Consider the following 15,125-nt stretch of genomic DNA (forward strand, 5'->3'; position numbering starts at 1 on the left):
AGTGGATGTGTTGGAAATGGATTACCGAGAAGTTAAGATAGAGAATTATTATGGATTTTTCTTTTGGGACTTGTGTGTCATGGGGAAAAGGAAATAGCTCGGGAGTTCTATAAATGGAAAGTTACCATAAAAAAAAGTTATTAAAAATAGAAAGTTTTAGAATAGTTAAAATTTGTCTATTTTTGAAAAGGGTGCGTGTGAACACCAAAGTGTTTGAGATGTTTTGGAGTGAGGCCTAAGGGTGGCCATGGCAGTGGTGATATTCCAGGAGAGCATATGGTGTTGGTAGGACATTGTGATGTTCTACGCGGAACACAAGGGGTCGTCCCGGTTGGAGAAATTCTTATAGACGTTATGATTGTTTGCTATAAGGGCGAGGGGTCCTGAACAGCTCATGAGGAGATGGAGGGTCTTCTGAGGAGATGAGGGATCTCCTGAGGAGATGAGGGTTCTCCTGGTACCGAGATGTCGAGGGTAACGACCTGGGGGTGAGATGGTATAGCTCGAAGACGGGGGGTCTCAGAGTGAGATTGGTATGGTCTGAAGATTGCGACCTAAGAGTAGATGAGTTGGGAGTAAAAATGTCAAGGATGTGGGAATAAGCAGTGTGACCGGATGCAGATTTAGGGGATTGATGGGGGTTCAATCTCAGTTTTTTTTTAGTGTGACATCAGACTATATTCATACATGTACATATGATGTAGTGTGGTTGATCAAACAAGCTCCAAAGATGAAATGGACTAGTTTTGTTAGTCGTGGAAGTTGTAGAGGTGATCTCCGTGGAGGCTAAGGTGCTAATGATCACAAATGTCAGGAAGATCATAAAAATCTCATATAGTGATCTCTAGTGGGATAATTTCCATTTTATTTTTTCCTTTTATTATGATATTTTTTTTCTCTTTTATAAATTCCTCTTATTAGGGGATTTTTCCATTTTATTTATTCCCTCTATTAGGAGACTCCCATCCCCCCCCCCCACTTCATACAAAAATTTAAATACATATATTTTTTTCCTAGAAAAATAATACATACTTGTTATTTTTATTACTGTCAAACATCTGTATCATCAATATGTTTGTTTTTGTTAATATTTGAACGTACCGTTGGATATTCAGGAACATTGACAAAAACAAAAACATAGACTATATGTATCTTGGTGTCTATGAAAATAACATTAGAGACAAGTAATTGGAAGATCTCTCCTGCCGTTTTATCACTTTGCAAATCCACACTATTATCATTGTTGTTGGTGTCAAGACATTGAATCAGATCCACTAATAAGGTTCCAAAACTTTATGTTAACACAAGATTTTTCTGGAAGTCTATATAAAATAATACAACGAGAGTGAACTCACTGAAAATATGAAATGTGGAGAAGAAGCTTCCTAAATTACAAGAAGAAGAAAAACTCATAATTAAAAGATAATTTAAATCAAAATGTTGAGTAATTGTTACATGGATATGAATTTTAGGTCAAACATTTCGACATAGCCTTTTAGAGATAAAAGTGATTAAACATACATTTAATCTTGGATGTGGAGAAACAACATAAACTTAAAAGTTATAAAACAAGAAAAGATAGAACAAAAGAACTAGCCCACTAGAGATCACTGGATGAGGTTTCCACGACCGCCTGAGCCTCTACAACCACGACCACCTCGGCCTCCACCACCACGACCTCTACCACCAAGACCTCTTCTGCTATTACTTCCACGATTAAGTATAGTATTTCGTTTTGTATTTATCCAAGAGTAAGCTTCAACCTCATTGTCGTCTTCATTGTCGCTATCTCGGTCAGAGAGTACTTCATCAAGTGTCATTGGCTTTGTAACAAAATAAACATGCAGGATTTTTGGTTAGTGACAATAAAACGGAGACAACATGGACACAACAAATCAATCTTCAAATTTGAATGGGACCAATTAAGTATATACAAAAGTTCATGACAAATATCATAACTTGCAAGTCAAAGAATATTCAAAAGAAGTTGGTAAAGGAAATCAAATCACCTGACCGGTGTGAGAGTGATAGAATTGGCGCCTATGAAGAGGTAAGTGGCTGCAAAAAAAAATTTATTCGGTTAATATACAAAGGCAGTTCATAAGATGGTAAAATAAAATAATAGCCTGTATGATTAGAACATATCCAGGATCCTGGGTGGACACCTAAGGCAAGATTCAAAATGGGAACCTTAGATTTATTAGCTTTTGAACAAAACTTCAAAGAAAGAAAAAAATATACAAAAACTAATGATAAATAGATATATGAAATCTGATGATGAAATATAGTATAATAGTGTTATAAGGGATTGAATATATTTTTTTTGGTCTATACCACTATACCAAAAATAAAAAATATAAACATTTAAGATTGTGTTATCTATAAATGATTTGTTTATTTAAAATACATCGAATCTAATAGCTGTAAAGTTTTAAAAATATAAATAAAATAAATTATGGAAAATTTATTTTAAATAAAATAAAATGAGATTTTTAGAAGAATAAAAAAACAAAATTTTGTTCAAGATTTTGTTCAATAAGAAACAATGTTAAAACGAAGAAAGAGTAATATATATAGACTAGGCTACCCAAAAAAAAAATTAGAAAATCATTTTTGGAGTCAAAACAAAAAAAATAGAGACCCATAATATACAAAATTTTGAACAATATGGAGACATATGAAATTGAGGATCTAAAGTTAAGTTTCAAAAGCGGGGTTTTTAGAACACCATAATCCCACATCTATATATCAACAAACCTTGTAGTCTTTGCTCGCTTAGCAGGGGTGACCTTAGCTTCTGTTCTGACTGTGATGATAGTAGGGGCGACCGCAGCTTCTGCTGTGACCGTAACAGTTGCAGGGACGACCTCAGCTTCTGTTGTGATTGTAAGGGGATCCATTATAATAACAAAAGATGTTGGATCTACAAGATAAATATTTTTTGTTTATATTATTATATTTGAAAATGAGAAATCATCTAACAGGAAAATTAATATTGAATATAATATTATATTATTATGATGTAATTTTAAAAATAAAACGAACAAATGAAACAAACTCATGCTAAGTACGTTAATGTGGAAACTATATTTGCTAAGGTAATATGGAATTTTGGATAGATGTGCATAAATAAGTTGAGACCTGATTGGTAAGAGTAGATGCACCGGAGAACAGAGAGATTATAGCCGAAAACTAAGGAGGAGGAGAAGTCAAAAACTCTCCCTTTTTTTTTATTTTAGTTTTTAGGTTTCTCACCAACTTTTGTTATCTACACATCAAAGCATAGCTCACCTTATATATACAAATTTATTTGTATTTTACTGGTCAAAAACATAATATATATATTAATGTTATATAAGGTATTCAAATATTCAAAAATAAAAGTAATCTATATAAGTTAACAATGTTTTGTATTTATGGCTAAAAATATTTTTTAGTAAATATGTAAATTTGATTCGTCGAACCGATTAGTCAGATATGTTGGATCTAGATGGATTAAAAGAAAGCAATTCAACTGTTAAGGAGCAAAGATAGCCTTGTCATCTATAAACTACATGGTTGTGCCTTTAGATAGTAGTATGCTACTAGAAAGAAAAATAAAAATAAAGCGTACAAACACTACTCTCACTTGATACAGAGGCATCCTTATTGATGAGGGCAAGTGAGGTCCTAAAACAACAACATTTTAAAAAAATAGAAATGAGACTTAGCTTTGTTTTCTTCAACATTATTCTTTTCTCAAGTCATACTGAAAATAAGCCCATGCAATTAGTCAAATTAAGAATCTAATGCTCAAGAAAGAGAGTGTCCAGTACTTATGGAGATTAATATCAATGTTTGAGTAAATTAAGTTGAGTTTAAGGCGTACAAATATTGAAACATTTTCGAAAAGCATGTATGGCCGGATAAACATGAGTCATGCCAAAAATAATGGTCAGATGGATGATGAACGGAACAAGAATCTAATTAGACATTGTAGGTCATGTATGGCTGGGTGGGGGAGACACAAATGTATGTAACATAAGAAAAGTATCGTCCTCCCCTTTTCTAGATCCATCAAAGGGATATTTACAGTAAATACTGGATGGAAGTTTTTATACTATTGTATCAAGGATTGTTGGATAGTCGGATCAATTTGTCCAAGCTTGTTATTGGATCCTGAGCAATTAGCTACATAATGCTTTTGGAGTACGAGAGATGACTTGTAACTCTGGCATTGCTTGCCGCTTATGTAACATGTCACATACTCAAAATCTTTCACATCTATCAAGCTATAGCGCCGTTAGCACTCATGACCTAAAGTATATACATGTTAACTACAATCTAACATCTTTTTGTACCACTGTTTTGGTCAGTTCCACATAAGCGTATACATATTAATAACAACTTTTTTCAATGATAATGAAACAAATTTTTATTATTGTACTAATAAGTGTTTTCAATGATTATATTAGAAATAAATAAATTAAACTGTTTTAGTTTAAAAAAAAAAAATCAACAGTTTACAATAGAAGAAAGGAAAGTCTATTTCGCTTAGGGCATCAGTTTCCATATGGGCTGCCTTTGAGATAAATGACTATATTTAATTAAAGTTGATTTCGCTAGGGCAACAACCAAACATCTTGTTTATGGTTGGGTGTACTTTTTTTTTTTTTTGGCTCAACATCAACTTTTCATTAACCAACATGATACAACTAAATCAAGGCACATTACATTCACCTCTATAGAATTGGACCAAATGCAATGGTTGATCAAGTACAACCCTGGAACACAAGGCGGATCCAACGTTACCTAATCGAGAACCATTGCATTTTTTAACCACAATGAGATAGATAGCACACCACGACTCGGAGTGAAATCATCTGTTAAACCACCTAAAATGACACAATGACACAAAAACAAATACTAACACAGAGAAAACCAAATCCTATAATGAAGAGAAAAACAAATCCAAGCTATGAGAAAATCCTGATCAGCATGTTAAACTTGTCCCAATAGCATCAAGACCCTGAGGCGCATCATCAGAAAAGGTTAGAATCTCCGGCTTTCATTGTTCTGGTCTTAAACCTAAAACAGACAAAACGTCCGACAGACCCGACCAAGAGACACGAAACACCACCAGCAAAAGCTACAGCTTTTCCAAACTAATCACACAATAAAACCAGAATGCTAATCTTCTCAAAATAAGGAATTGAAGCACATATTAGCATATCATCACCTCACAGTGCATAACTGGAAAAGCCACATCGCTGATGCCTTGTTGTCTTGCTTCTTAGCCGGAATGACACCAGAAATTGAGGAAGCTCTCGAGGAAGCGCCGGCTATGAGGATGTCCGCAAATCTCAGCCACCGGCACACCTGAAGCCTCTCCAACAACCGGAAGACTCTAAACAACCCGGCTCAACCATACATCTCCGATCTATGAGCATCTCCGGCCGAAGGGTGGAAGAGACAGGAGGTCGCGATCCGAAACTCAGATCCAACTCCCCTAAGCTGGAAGAAAGGTTGCCCAGAGCAGCTTCGAACCACCACCATTCATCGGAGAGGAAGACGAGCCGAGATCTCATCGTCCGCCACACCGTCACGACACCGTCACGGTTGGGTGTACCTTTTTAAAATAGTCATTTCTTAATCTGTTAGTTTTTACTTAAAACATTTTATATTTCGAAACGAACGAAATATGTTTTTAAAACAAAATTTCCTAGTTTAAAGTGTACATTATTTAATGGTTTCAAAGGGATCTAAGAAGGCGTGAGACGAGTTATAAAAAGTGAGAGGCGGTACAAATAGTGATATTATATTAATTTTGATTTAAATTAAGTATCGTTTAAGATTTTTACACAGATTTTAACAAAAGAAACAAATTTTCTATTTTACCCTTTATTAATATATATCTTTTACTGTTATAAACCATTTAAGGATGGCCTCCATAACCAAGCCCATATACAGTCACGGTCCGTGAAGTCCATCGGCTAGAAGCAAAGGCCCATCGGCCATGAGCATTGTAACTAGGTCGGCTTATCATTATGTATTTCCTATTCTGTTTTGGGCTAAGTCCTACAATATATATATGTAACCTCAAGTCATTCATGAATAATAATAAGAGATTCTAGACTTCGAATCCTCTCGTTTTACAACACGTTATCAGCACGATCGTTCGAAAGATCCAGCTGAGTAAAACCCTAAAAACCCTAAACCGCCGCCTCTCTTCTTTGTTCTTCCCCGAACCCTACTCCCATACTAGCAGTTTGTGCTCGTGATCCAAGTTTTATCCAAAAGCATTTCGAGGTTCGTGATCCTGTTCGTGATCGGTTCGTTGTCCAGTACCAGATCGAGGTTCGTGGTTCGTGATCAAGGAAAAAATCTGAGGTCTTTAGCTCCCAGATCAAAACCGGTCAACACCTGTTGGTGTTAAGGTAATATCGAACCTATTCGACACATATAACCGAATTTTATCTTAAAACTATTTGAACCATAAACCTACAAGTACATAATCAAACAAACAAATTCATAAGTTTCGAAATTCCTAAACCCTATAACTTAAAACTTTAAAAATCGGTTGCCATAGGTTGTTTAGATTGATTGCAATTGAACTGTTTATACCATGATTAAAATCCGATCATGATTGTTTGATTGTTTGAGAATTTCATTACTTAAAACCTTAGAACTAAAACCTAAAACTTAAATTGCTTAAGATTAAAAGTTTAGGGTTGTTTGAATTAATTGTTTGTTGCATTAGAACCCTAGAACTAAACTATTAAATCCGAAATTCATAGAAGAAATATAATCTAATTGTTCTAAGGATTAAATCCGATTTAGGTGTTTGAGAAATTCAAACCCTAAAATTAAAAGTTTAAAAATCGGAAATTATTATGCGTTGCATAAAATAAATTTGGATAATTTCTAAATTAATTATAATTATTATCTTAAAGGTTTAAGAAATATTTCTTAAAATTTTGTTATTATCCAATGTTTATGAAAAAGGAAATTCAATCTAGTAAAAGGAAAATTACTAAAATTCAAAACTATTTTAAAAAAAAGGAAATTATTGCATGCTAGTACCTATCTAGGTTTGTTGTCTTGCATGCATGAATTAAACCACGAAAATTTAAGTGAAAGCAATGGGCATGGTTCGGTCTCATTACCGCATGACCCTATGGGTTTGGCATGTTTTGGTCTCATTACCGCATGTCCTATTAAGTGATTGCATGGATCGGTCTCATTACCGCATGCTAATGAAAGGTTGTCTATTTCCGTATTATGCAGATGGCAAGGCTCAATAATCTAGACTATGCTGCCTTTAATGCCTCTGGAGACAATTACTTGCAATGGGCATTGGACACTAAAATCATGCTGAAGTCAAAGGACTTGTTTGAATGTATTGAGGAAGATTCTGACTACTCTGACAAGCAAAAGTACAAGGCCATTATGCATATGCGCCATCACCTTGCTGAGAGTCTCAAGAATCAGTACCTCACCATAGAAGATCCTATTGACCTTTGGACAGAGCTTAAACGCAGATACGGACACCAACAGACGGTGCTCCTACCAAAGGCTCAATTTGATTAGAAAAACCTAAGGATCCAGGATTACAAATCCGTGGATGAGTATAACTCAGATATTTTTAGGATTGTATCACTCCTTAGGTTGTGTGGTACTAAGGTAACCGAGAAAGAGCTGCTAGAGAAGACATTGTCTACTTTTAGCACTAACAACATACTGCTTCAGAACCAGTATCGTAAAAAGGGTTTTGAAACCTATGGGGACCTAATCTCGGTTTTGCTGCTAGCTGAGCAGAACAATGAGCTATTGATGATGAATAGTGCTATGAGACCTCCTGGTACAGCCCCATTACCAGAAGCACACAAGGTAGATATGGCAAAGCAAAATCCTAAAGAGCCTAAGGAAGCTAAAGAGCCCAAGGAGACCAACTATGTCTATAGAGATAAGCACCATGGTCGTGGACGTGGTGGAAGAGGATGTGGTGGTCGTGGACATTACCAAGGAAACCGATATGACGGTTATGGCCGTGGAACCCGGTCCGACTTTGGTCTTGGCCGTGGTGGTAGAGGCCGCGGGTCTTTTAAACCACAAAACAAGGCTAAATCGGTTTGTCACCGATGTGGTATGTCCAACCATTGGGCCAAGGTGTGCAGAGCTCCTAAGCATTTCATTGACCTCTATCAAGAGAGTTTGAAGAAAAACCCAGAAGCTAACTATGTGCATCTCGATGGTGAAGGTGATTTTGACCATGAGAATGACGATTTACTAGCCTATGAGACTTCTGATTTCTTTAAGGAAGAGAACTAGTTTTAACTATGGTTTTGGTTTAAATTCTATGCTTTTATGCGTTAATTTCGGTTTATGTATTGGATAATTATTTTGGTTTAAATTCAAAGATTTTATTTTATATAATTGTGTTATTAAAATTAAGACATAAATTATTGTTATTATAGAAATGGCTAAGGAAAAGAGTGAACTTGTGGTGGATAGTGGATCCAGCCACACAATCTTGAAGGATAAAAGATATTTTATTAATCTCACAATGAAAAATGCCAATGTCAGTACAATTGCGGGTATAGCAAACTTAATAGAAGGCTACGGCCAAGCTCACATATTATTACCTAATGGCACACATCTTGAACTAAGTGATTCCTTGTACTCACCCAGCTCTAAGAGAAGTTTATTGAGCTTTAAAGACCTTCGATTGAATGGTTATCATGTTGAAACAAAGGGTGAAGGAGACAAAGAATTCCTATATATCACAGAAATCATAAAAGGGCATAAGAAGGTCCTAGAGACTATACCTGCAGTAGCCATTGGTCTTTACCATGCTATGATCAATATGATAGAAGCAAACTTGGCAAAGAATAAAATGTTCACTGAACAATTCACTCTATGGCATGACCGGCTTGGCCATTCGGGTTCTAACATGATGCGTAAGCTTATTATGAATTCAAATGGGCACACTCTTAAAGAAAGAAAAGTTATCCCTAAACATCTCACGTGTGTAGCATGTGCACAAGGGAAACTAATCATAAGGCCATCACCAGTAAAAGTCACTAAAGAGACTTTAAACTTTCTGGAAAGGATACAAGGTGACATATGTGGACCAATACACCCAACCTTGTGGGTCGTTTAGATATTTTATGGTTATGATCGATGCATCAACCAGATGGTCACACGTTTGCTTGTTATCCACAAAGAACCTAGCATTTGCTAGACTGTTGGTTCAAATTATAAGACGAAGAGCACATTTTCCAGATTTTCCACTTAAGACTATACGTCTAGACAATGTTGGTGAATTGACATCCCAAGCGTTTAATGATTATTGTATGTCCATGGGGGTGAGTGTGGAACATCATGTGGCACATGTACATACACAAAATGGATTGGCTGAATCCTTCATTAAACGAATACAATTGATAGCTCGGCCATTGTTGATGAGGTCGAAGCTCCCTGTGTCCGCTTGGGGACACGCAGTCTTACATGCAGCAGAACTTATACGCATCAGGCCATCTAGTGAACACAAATATTCACCATCCCAACTAATAACGAGTCAAGAGCCAGACATATCCCATCTCAAAACATTCGGGTGTGGCGTTTATGTACCTATTGCTCCACCAGAGAGAACTAAGATGGGACCTCAAAGGAGGATGGGAATATATGTTGGATATGAGTCTCCCACCATTATTAAGTATCTTGAGCCAACTACAGGAGATTTATTTAAGGCCAGATACGCGGACTGTCAGTTTACAGAATCCGAGTTTCCTATGTTGGGTGGAGAGACAAGCAAGCTGGTTAAAGAATTAACATGGAATCAAACATCCTTAAATTGGCAAGATCCTTGATCTCTAGCATGTGATGCAGAGGTTCAAAAGATTATTCATTTACAGCAGCTAGCTAATCAATTGCCAGATTCCTTTGCTGACCCAAAGAGAGTAACAAAATCGTACATACCAGCTTGTAATGCACCAGTACGTATTGATGTTCAGAAGGAACACAATAATCAAGTTGCTACAGAGTCTAACCCATGTTTAAAATGAGGTAGACCATTAGGTTCCAAAGATAAGAATCCTCGGAAATCTAAGAAAGGTACAAATGAAACCGAGGTCAAGGAAACTACAGACATGGCCGCGGCAAATCCTAAGGTACCAAATGAGGTTTGGGACGCTGAACCTCAAGGTCCTGAAGGTATTGATAATAATGAGATCTCAATCAATTATATCATGTCTGGAATACAATGGAACCGTAAGAATGTCGACATTGATGAAGTATTTGCTTATAAGGTAGCACTTGAAATAAATGAGGATCATGAACCCACGTCTATATTAGAGTGCGCACAAAGTAAAGATTGGCTAAAGTAGAAAGAAGCCATTGACGTGGAGTTAAACTCTTTAAAGAAGAGAAGTGTGTTTGGTCCGATTTTAAGGACAACACCTGAAATAAAACCAGTTGGACATAAATGGGTCTTTGTAAGAAAGAGAAATGAGAGTAATGAAATCGTGAGATATAAGGCACGACTTGTAGCACAAGGATTCTCTCAAAGACCCGGAATAGATTATAAGGAGACATACTCCCCTGTGATGGATGCAACTACTTTTAGATATCTAATAAGTCTGGCTATAAGGGAAAAAATGGATTTGCAGTTAATGGATGTTGTAACTGCATATTTGTATGGTCCACTGGATAATGAAATCTATATGAGAGTACCAGAGGGTATTGAACTCAAAGATAAGAGTGGTTCTCGAGAACAGTATTGCATTAGGCTGAACAAATCCCTTTATGGACTGAAACAAAGTGGTCGAATGTGGTATAACCGATTAAGTGAGTATTTAGCCTATAAGAATGACCCAATCAGTCCATGTATTTTTATAAAGAAGTTTGCAAACAAAGGGTTTGTTATTATAGCAGTATGTGTGGATGATTTAAACATCCTTGGGACCTCTGGTGAAATCGCCCAAACAGTAGAGTATTTAAAGAAAGAATTTGAGATGAAAGACCTAGGAAAAACCAAGTTCTGTTTGGGATTGCAGCTTGAGTACAGAAATTATGGAATCCTTGTGCATCAAATGGCATATATAGAAAAGGTACTCAAGAGGTTTAATATGGACCAGGCTCACCCATTGACCAGCCCAATGGTTGTAAGAAGTCTTGAATTGGATAAAGATCCATTCGGTCCAAAGAAGGCCGATGAAGAAGTCCTCGGTCCTGAAGTGCCGTACCTCAGTGATATAGGAGCATTAATGTTCTTGGCTAGCCACACTAGACCGGACATATGTTTTCCCGTGAACCTCCTAGCAAGATTTAGTTCTTGTCCGACCCAAAGGCACTGGAATGAAATTAAGCATTTACTTCGTTACCTACAAGGAACAACAGATTTGGGTTTATATTATACTAACTATAACAAGGAAGGTTTAGTTGGTTTTGCTGATGCAGGATATTTATCGGATCCACACAACTCAAGGTCTCAAACCGGCTATGTATTTACACACGGTGGTACAGCGATATCATGGTGTTCTATGAAGCAAAGTATTGTGGCCACATCATCAAACCATGGGGAAATCTTAGCAATTCATGAAGCCAGCCGTGAGTGTGTTCGGTTGAGATCTATGACTCAACATATTCGGACTGATAGTGGCATGGACGACAATAAGGAGGCAACAGTTATATACGAAGACAATATGGCCTGCATCGCACAGCTCAAGGAAGGTTACATCAAGGGAGATCAGACGAAGCATATATTACCCAAGTTCTTCTTCACACATGAATTACAAAAGGCCGGAGCAGTTCAAGTGGTTCAAGTTCAGTCTAGTGACAACTCAGCCGATCTCTTCACCAAATCATTGCCGACAACAACATTTAAGAAGCTCACGCACCAGATTGGAATGCGGAGGCTTAAAGACTTAGAATGATGCTTGGAAAAGGGGGAGTGATGTGTGCTGTACTCTTTTTCCTTCACCATGGTTTTGTCCCACTGGGTTTTCCTGGTAAGGTTTTAATGAGGCAGCATCCCCAAGCACATTGCATCGATCCTTTAGCATCGGCATGGTTATGTCATCCAAGGGGGAGTGTTATAAACCACTTAAGGATGGACTCCATAACCAAGCCCATATACAGTCACGGTCCATGAAGCCCATCGGCTAGAAGCAAAGGCCCATCGGCCATGAGCATTGTAACTAGGTCGGCTTATCATTATGTATTTCCTATTCTGTTTTGGGCAAGTCCTACAATATATATATGTAACCTCAAGTCATTCATGAATAATAATAAGAGATTCTAGACTTCGAATCCTCTCGTTGTACAACATTTACAAACTTTCTCATTGGTACATTAAAACTTTTTTTCTATCAAAACATTTTTAAGGCTTATTATAAAATAAAATTAATGTCCTCAAATAACACTTCATTTAAATCAAATAAATATATATATATATATATATATATATATATTTGTTACTATATATATATTCTTTTTTATTTTCCAACCATTGCTCTACATTGTTTCTATTTAGACCCTACATCATATTATTTAGTTGTCATACTAACATTTCTTATATTTTATCACAATATTAAAACCTCATTTGCAATATTAAATCCCATAAAAAACCACCACGGTGGCAATGACTTCCAGTTTTTTTTAATGGGATTTTCCCGAATATTTAATTCTATTTCATGAAAATTGACTAAAATGGGAATCCAATATTTCTGTAAATATATATATTCCCATCAAATTTTTTTCTAAACATAAATAATTGACCAAACTAAAGATTTATGGTGTATAATAATGTGATTTTTATTATACTATTATCACATGATTTTTAATTGATCAGGCAATTTTTGGTAAAGAAAAATATTATTTTTTCCCTTTTATTCCTTTTCCTTAATTAGATGCTTAATTCCTTAAATATTTCATTCTCATGCTACACTTACGCCTAATTCAGTTTGTTTTTATGTCTGCATACTTATCATCGTACTAATATTAAAAGAGTACACAATATAAAAAAGTTACATAAGATTTTTATTATGTGTAAAACAAATCAAAAAAAAAATATTATGAGTATAAATGTCTAAAAAACTAGATATATTATTCTTACTGTCAAACATTGTCTTCAAATTTCATCCTACTATCAGTGTAACTAAATAATTTTACAACAGTTTATTGGCTTCAAATATATATATATATATATATATATATTTAGAAACAAAATCTTAATTAAAAGTAATTCACTATTTTCTTCAAATTTGTTTATAGAATTCAAAACAATTTTTGTTTTTTTGTCAACCACAAGTTGACTAAAATAAACCTTCACGGTTGGTTGCCCAAACAGGAAGAAAAGATTCTACAAATTTCAAAACTAATTTAAATGTGAAAATATGGAATTAAAATATTTCTCTCTGATCCAAATATTTATGCTTAATAAAAAATGAGAAATCATAAATATAAAATTTGAGATATGTTTTTACAAATAATAAATCCTTTATCCAAATATGAAATAATACAATAAAAAAACTTAGCACATATCGGTGTCGTAAAATTAAATGTATAACTGCAACCCCTAAAGTACGATCCATCAGAGATCATTGATCAGGCTTTATGTGAGATGGTACTATGGGAAGAGGCGCAACTCGTGTCAAAGACCTCATTGGGTCCCTCAGATTCTTTGGTAATCCATGGTCAGTTTCCTTGTTGTCGGGTTGATGGTTCGTGGAAAACATCAGGACTTCACTACGGTTTGGGTTGGTGGTGTTGTACTGAGGACGATCAGACTGTTCTGTTGTGAGACAAATTCTGTAGACGTAGCCTTTCTCCCCTCCGTTCAAAATTGGAAGCTCTCCTCTGGGCTATGGTGTGTATTCTTATTAGTGGTATCAATTGTCAGAGCTTTGAGACAGACTGTGTGGAACTTCTATCGATGGTGCAGGCTCCTGAAGATTGGCCAGCGTTTTCCAACCTCCTTGATGATCTTCACTCTCTTTAGGCTTCCTTTCCACTCTTTACTCTGTCCAAAATTCCTCGTTCATCTAATTTACAGGCGGATATATATTCTGGTGCGGTCTTCCAGATTTCTTATTTCGGAAACTTGCCTTGTAAACTGTTATCCTCCGGTTTGGGCTTCCAATCATGGAGTTCTCTTCTAATTTATGTTCGGTTGACAAAAATAATGTATAACATCATGTACGATTTAACCAGATCTTTAACAATAAATAGTACTCTAACAAATCTTTAAATTTAACCAGAAAGTAATAGATAAATATTAATATGTAGGCCTCATTTTTCAGAAATTTTAAGATTTTGGTTCAGTTTTTTTGAATTTTATCTACAAAATCATTTAAAAAAAATTGTTTTGTTTTGTCCCCAAATTTAATAGGGCCCGCCCTGAATACAACGTGCTTCGATCTTGTAGAGAATTGGAAAAATAAGTATTATGTTCTTGGTGAAACACACCTTCGGTGATTCTGAAGTTGGCTAGAGAAACTAAAATGTACATTTCAAAATTTACATTTTCATGTTTAGTTAATATTAGTCGTGGAAGCTGTAGTTGTAGAGGTGATCTCCGTGAAGGCTAAGGTGCTAATGATCACAAATGTCAGGAAGATCATATAAAGATACCGAGAACAGCTGGATAGTCGGATCAATTTGTCCAAGCTAGTTATTGGATCCTTAGAAATTGACTTCATAATGCTTTTGGAGTATGAGAGATGACTTGTAAATCTCGCATTGCTTATCGCTTATTGACACGTCACATACTCAAAATCTCTCACATCTATCAAGATATAGCACATTTAGCACTCTTGACCTAAAACATATACATGTTAACTACAATGTAACATCTTTTTGTACCACTGTTTTGGTCAGTTCCAAATACAGCATTGATAACTCTCTAATTTACATGTCTTAAGCATCCGTTTTTGTCTATATTTTGCATTGTTTTTACCCTAACTTTAGCATTTTTAGGTCATTAACTGTAGGAATTTGCAATTAGGCCATTTAGGGTGTTGCATTCTTGCATTTGCACTTTTTGGATGAAAACAGGTGCTTTAGAGCCTAAAATGAGAAGAAACAAGGCCAAATCTGAGCATGTACCCGAAGGGGCTATGGAGCGGGAAGAACAGTCTGAACCT

The 15,125-nt window shown here is 35.7% G+C and overlaps 2 protein-coding genes across 2 annotated transcripts; one reads left to right on the forward strand and one right to left on the reverse strand.

Annotated features, from left to right (window-relative positions):
* Positions 1-1,407: 1,407 nt before the first annotated feature.
* On the reverse strand, positions 1,408-2,917 carry LOC147949945 (uncharacterized). Its single transcript, XM_087459248.1, has 3 exons — positions 2,758-2,917; positions 2,010-2,058; positions 1,408-1,823 (listed from the first exon to the last, which is right to left on the reverse strand). The coding sequence occupies exons 1-3, from the start codon at positions 2,898-2,900 to the stop codon at positions 1,608-1,610; spliced, it is 408 nt and encodes a 135-aa protein (XP_087315374.1). The 5' UTR covers positions 2,901-2,917; the 3' UTR covers positions 1,408-1,607.
* A 4,349-nt stretch (positions 2,918-7,266) lies between these two features.
* On the forward strand, positions 7,267-8,310 carry LOC147949946 (uncharacterized). Its single transcript, XM_087511478.1, has 3 exons — positions 7,267-7,469; positions 7,647-7,738; positions 7,847-8,310. The coding sequence occupies exons 1-3, from the start codon at positions 7,267-7,269 to the stop codon at positions 8,308-8,310; spliced, it is 759 nt and encodes a 252-aa protein (XP_087367604.1).
* Positions 8,311-15,125: the final 6,815 nt, after the last annotated feature.

The sequence above is a fragment of the Camelina sativa genome, chromosome 1, assembly GCF_030686135.1.
Source record: "Camelina sativa cultivar CO46 ecotype springtype chromosome 1, ASM3068613v1".
NCBI lineage: Eukaryota > Viridiplantae > Streptophyta > Magnoliopsida > Brassicales > Brassicaceae > Camelina > Camelina sativa.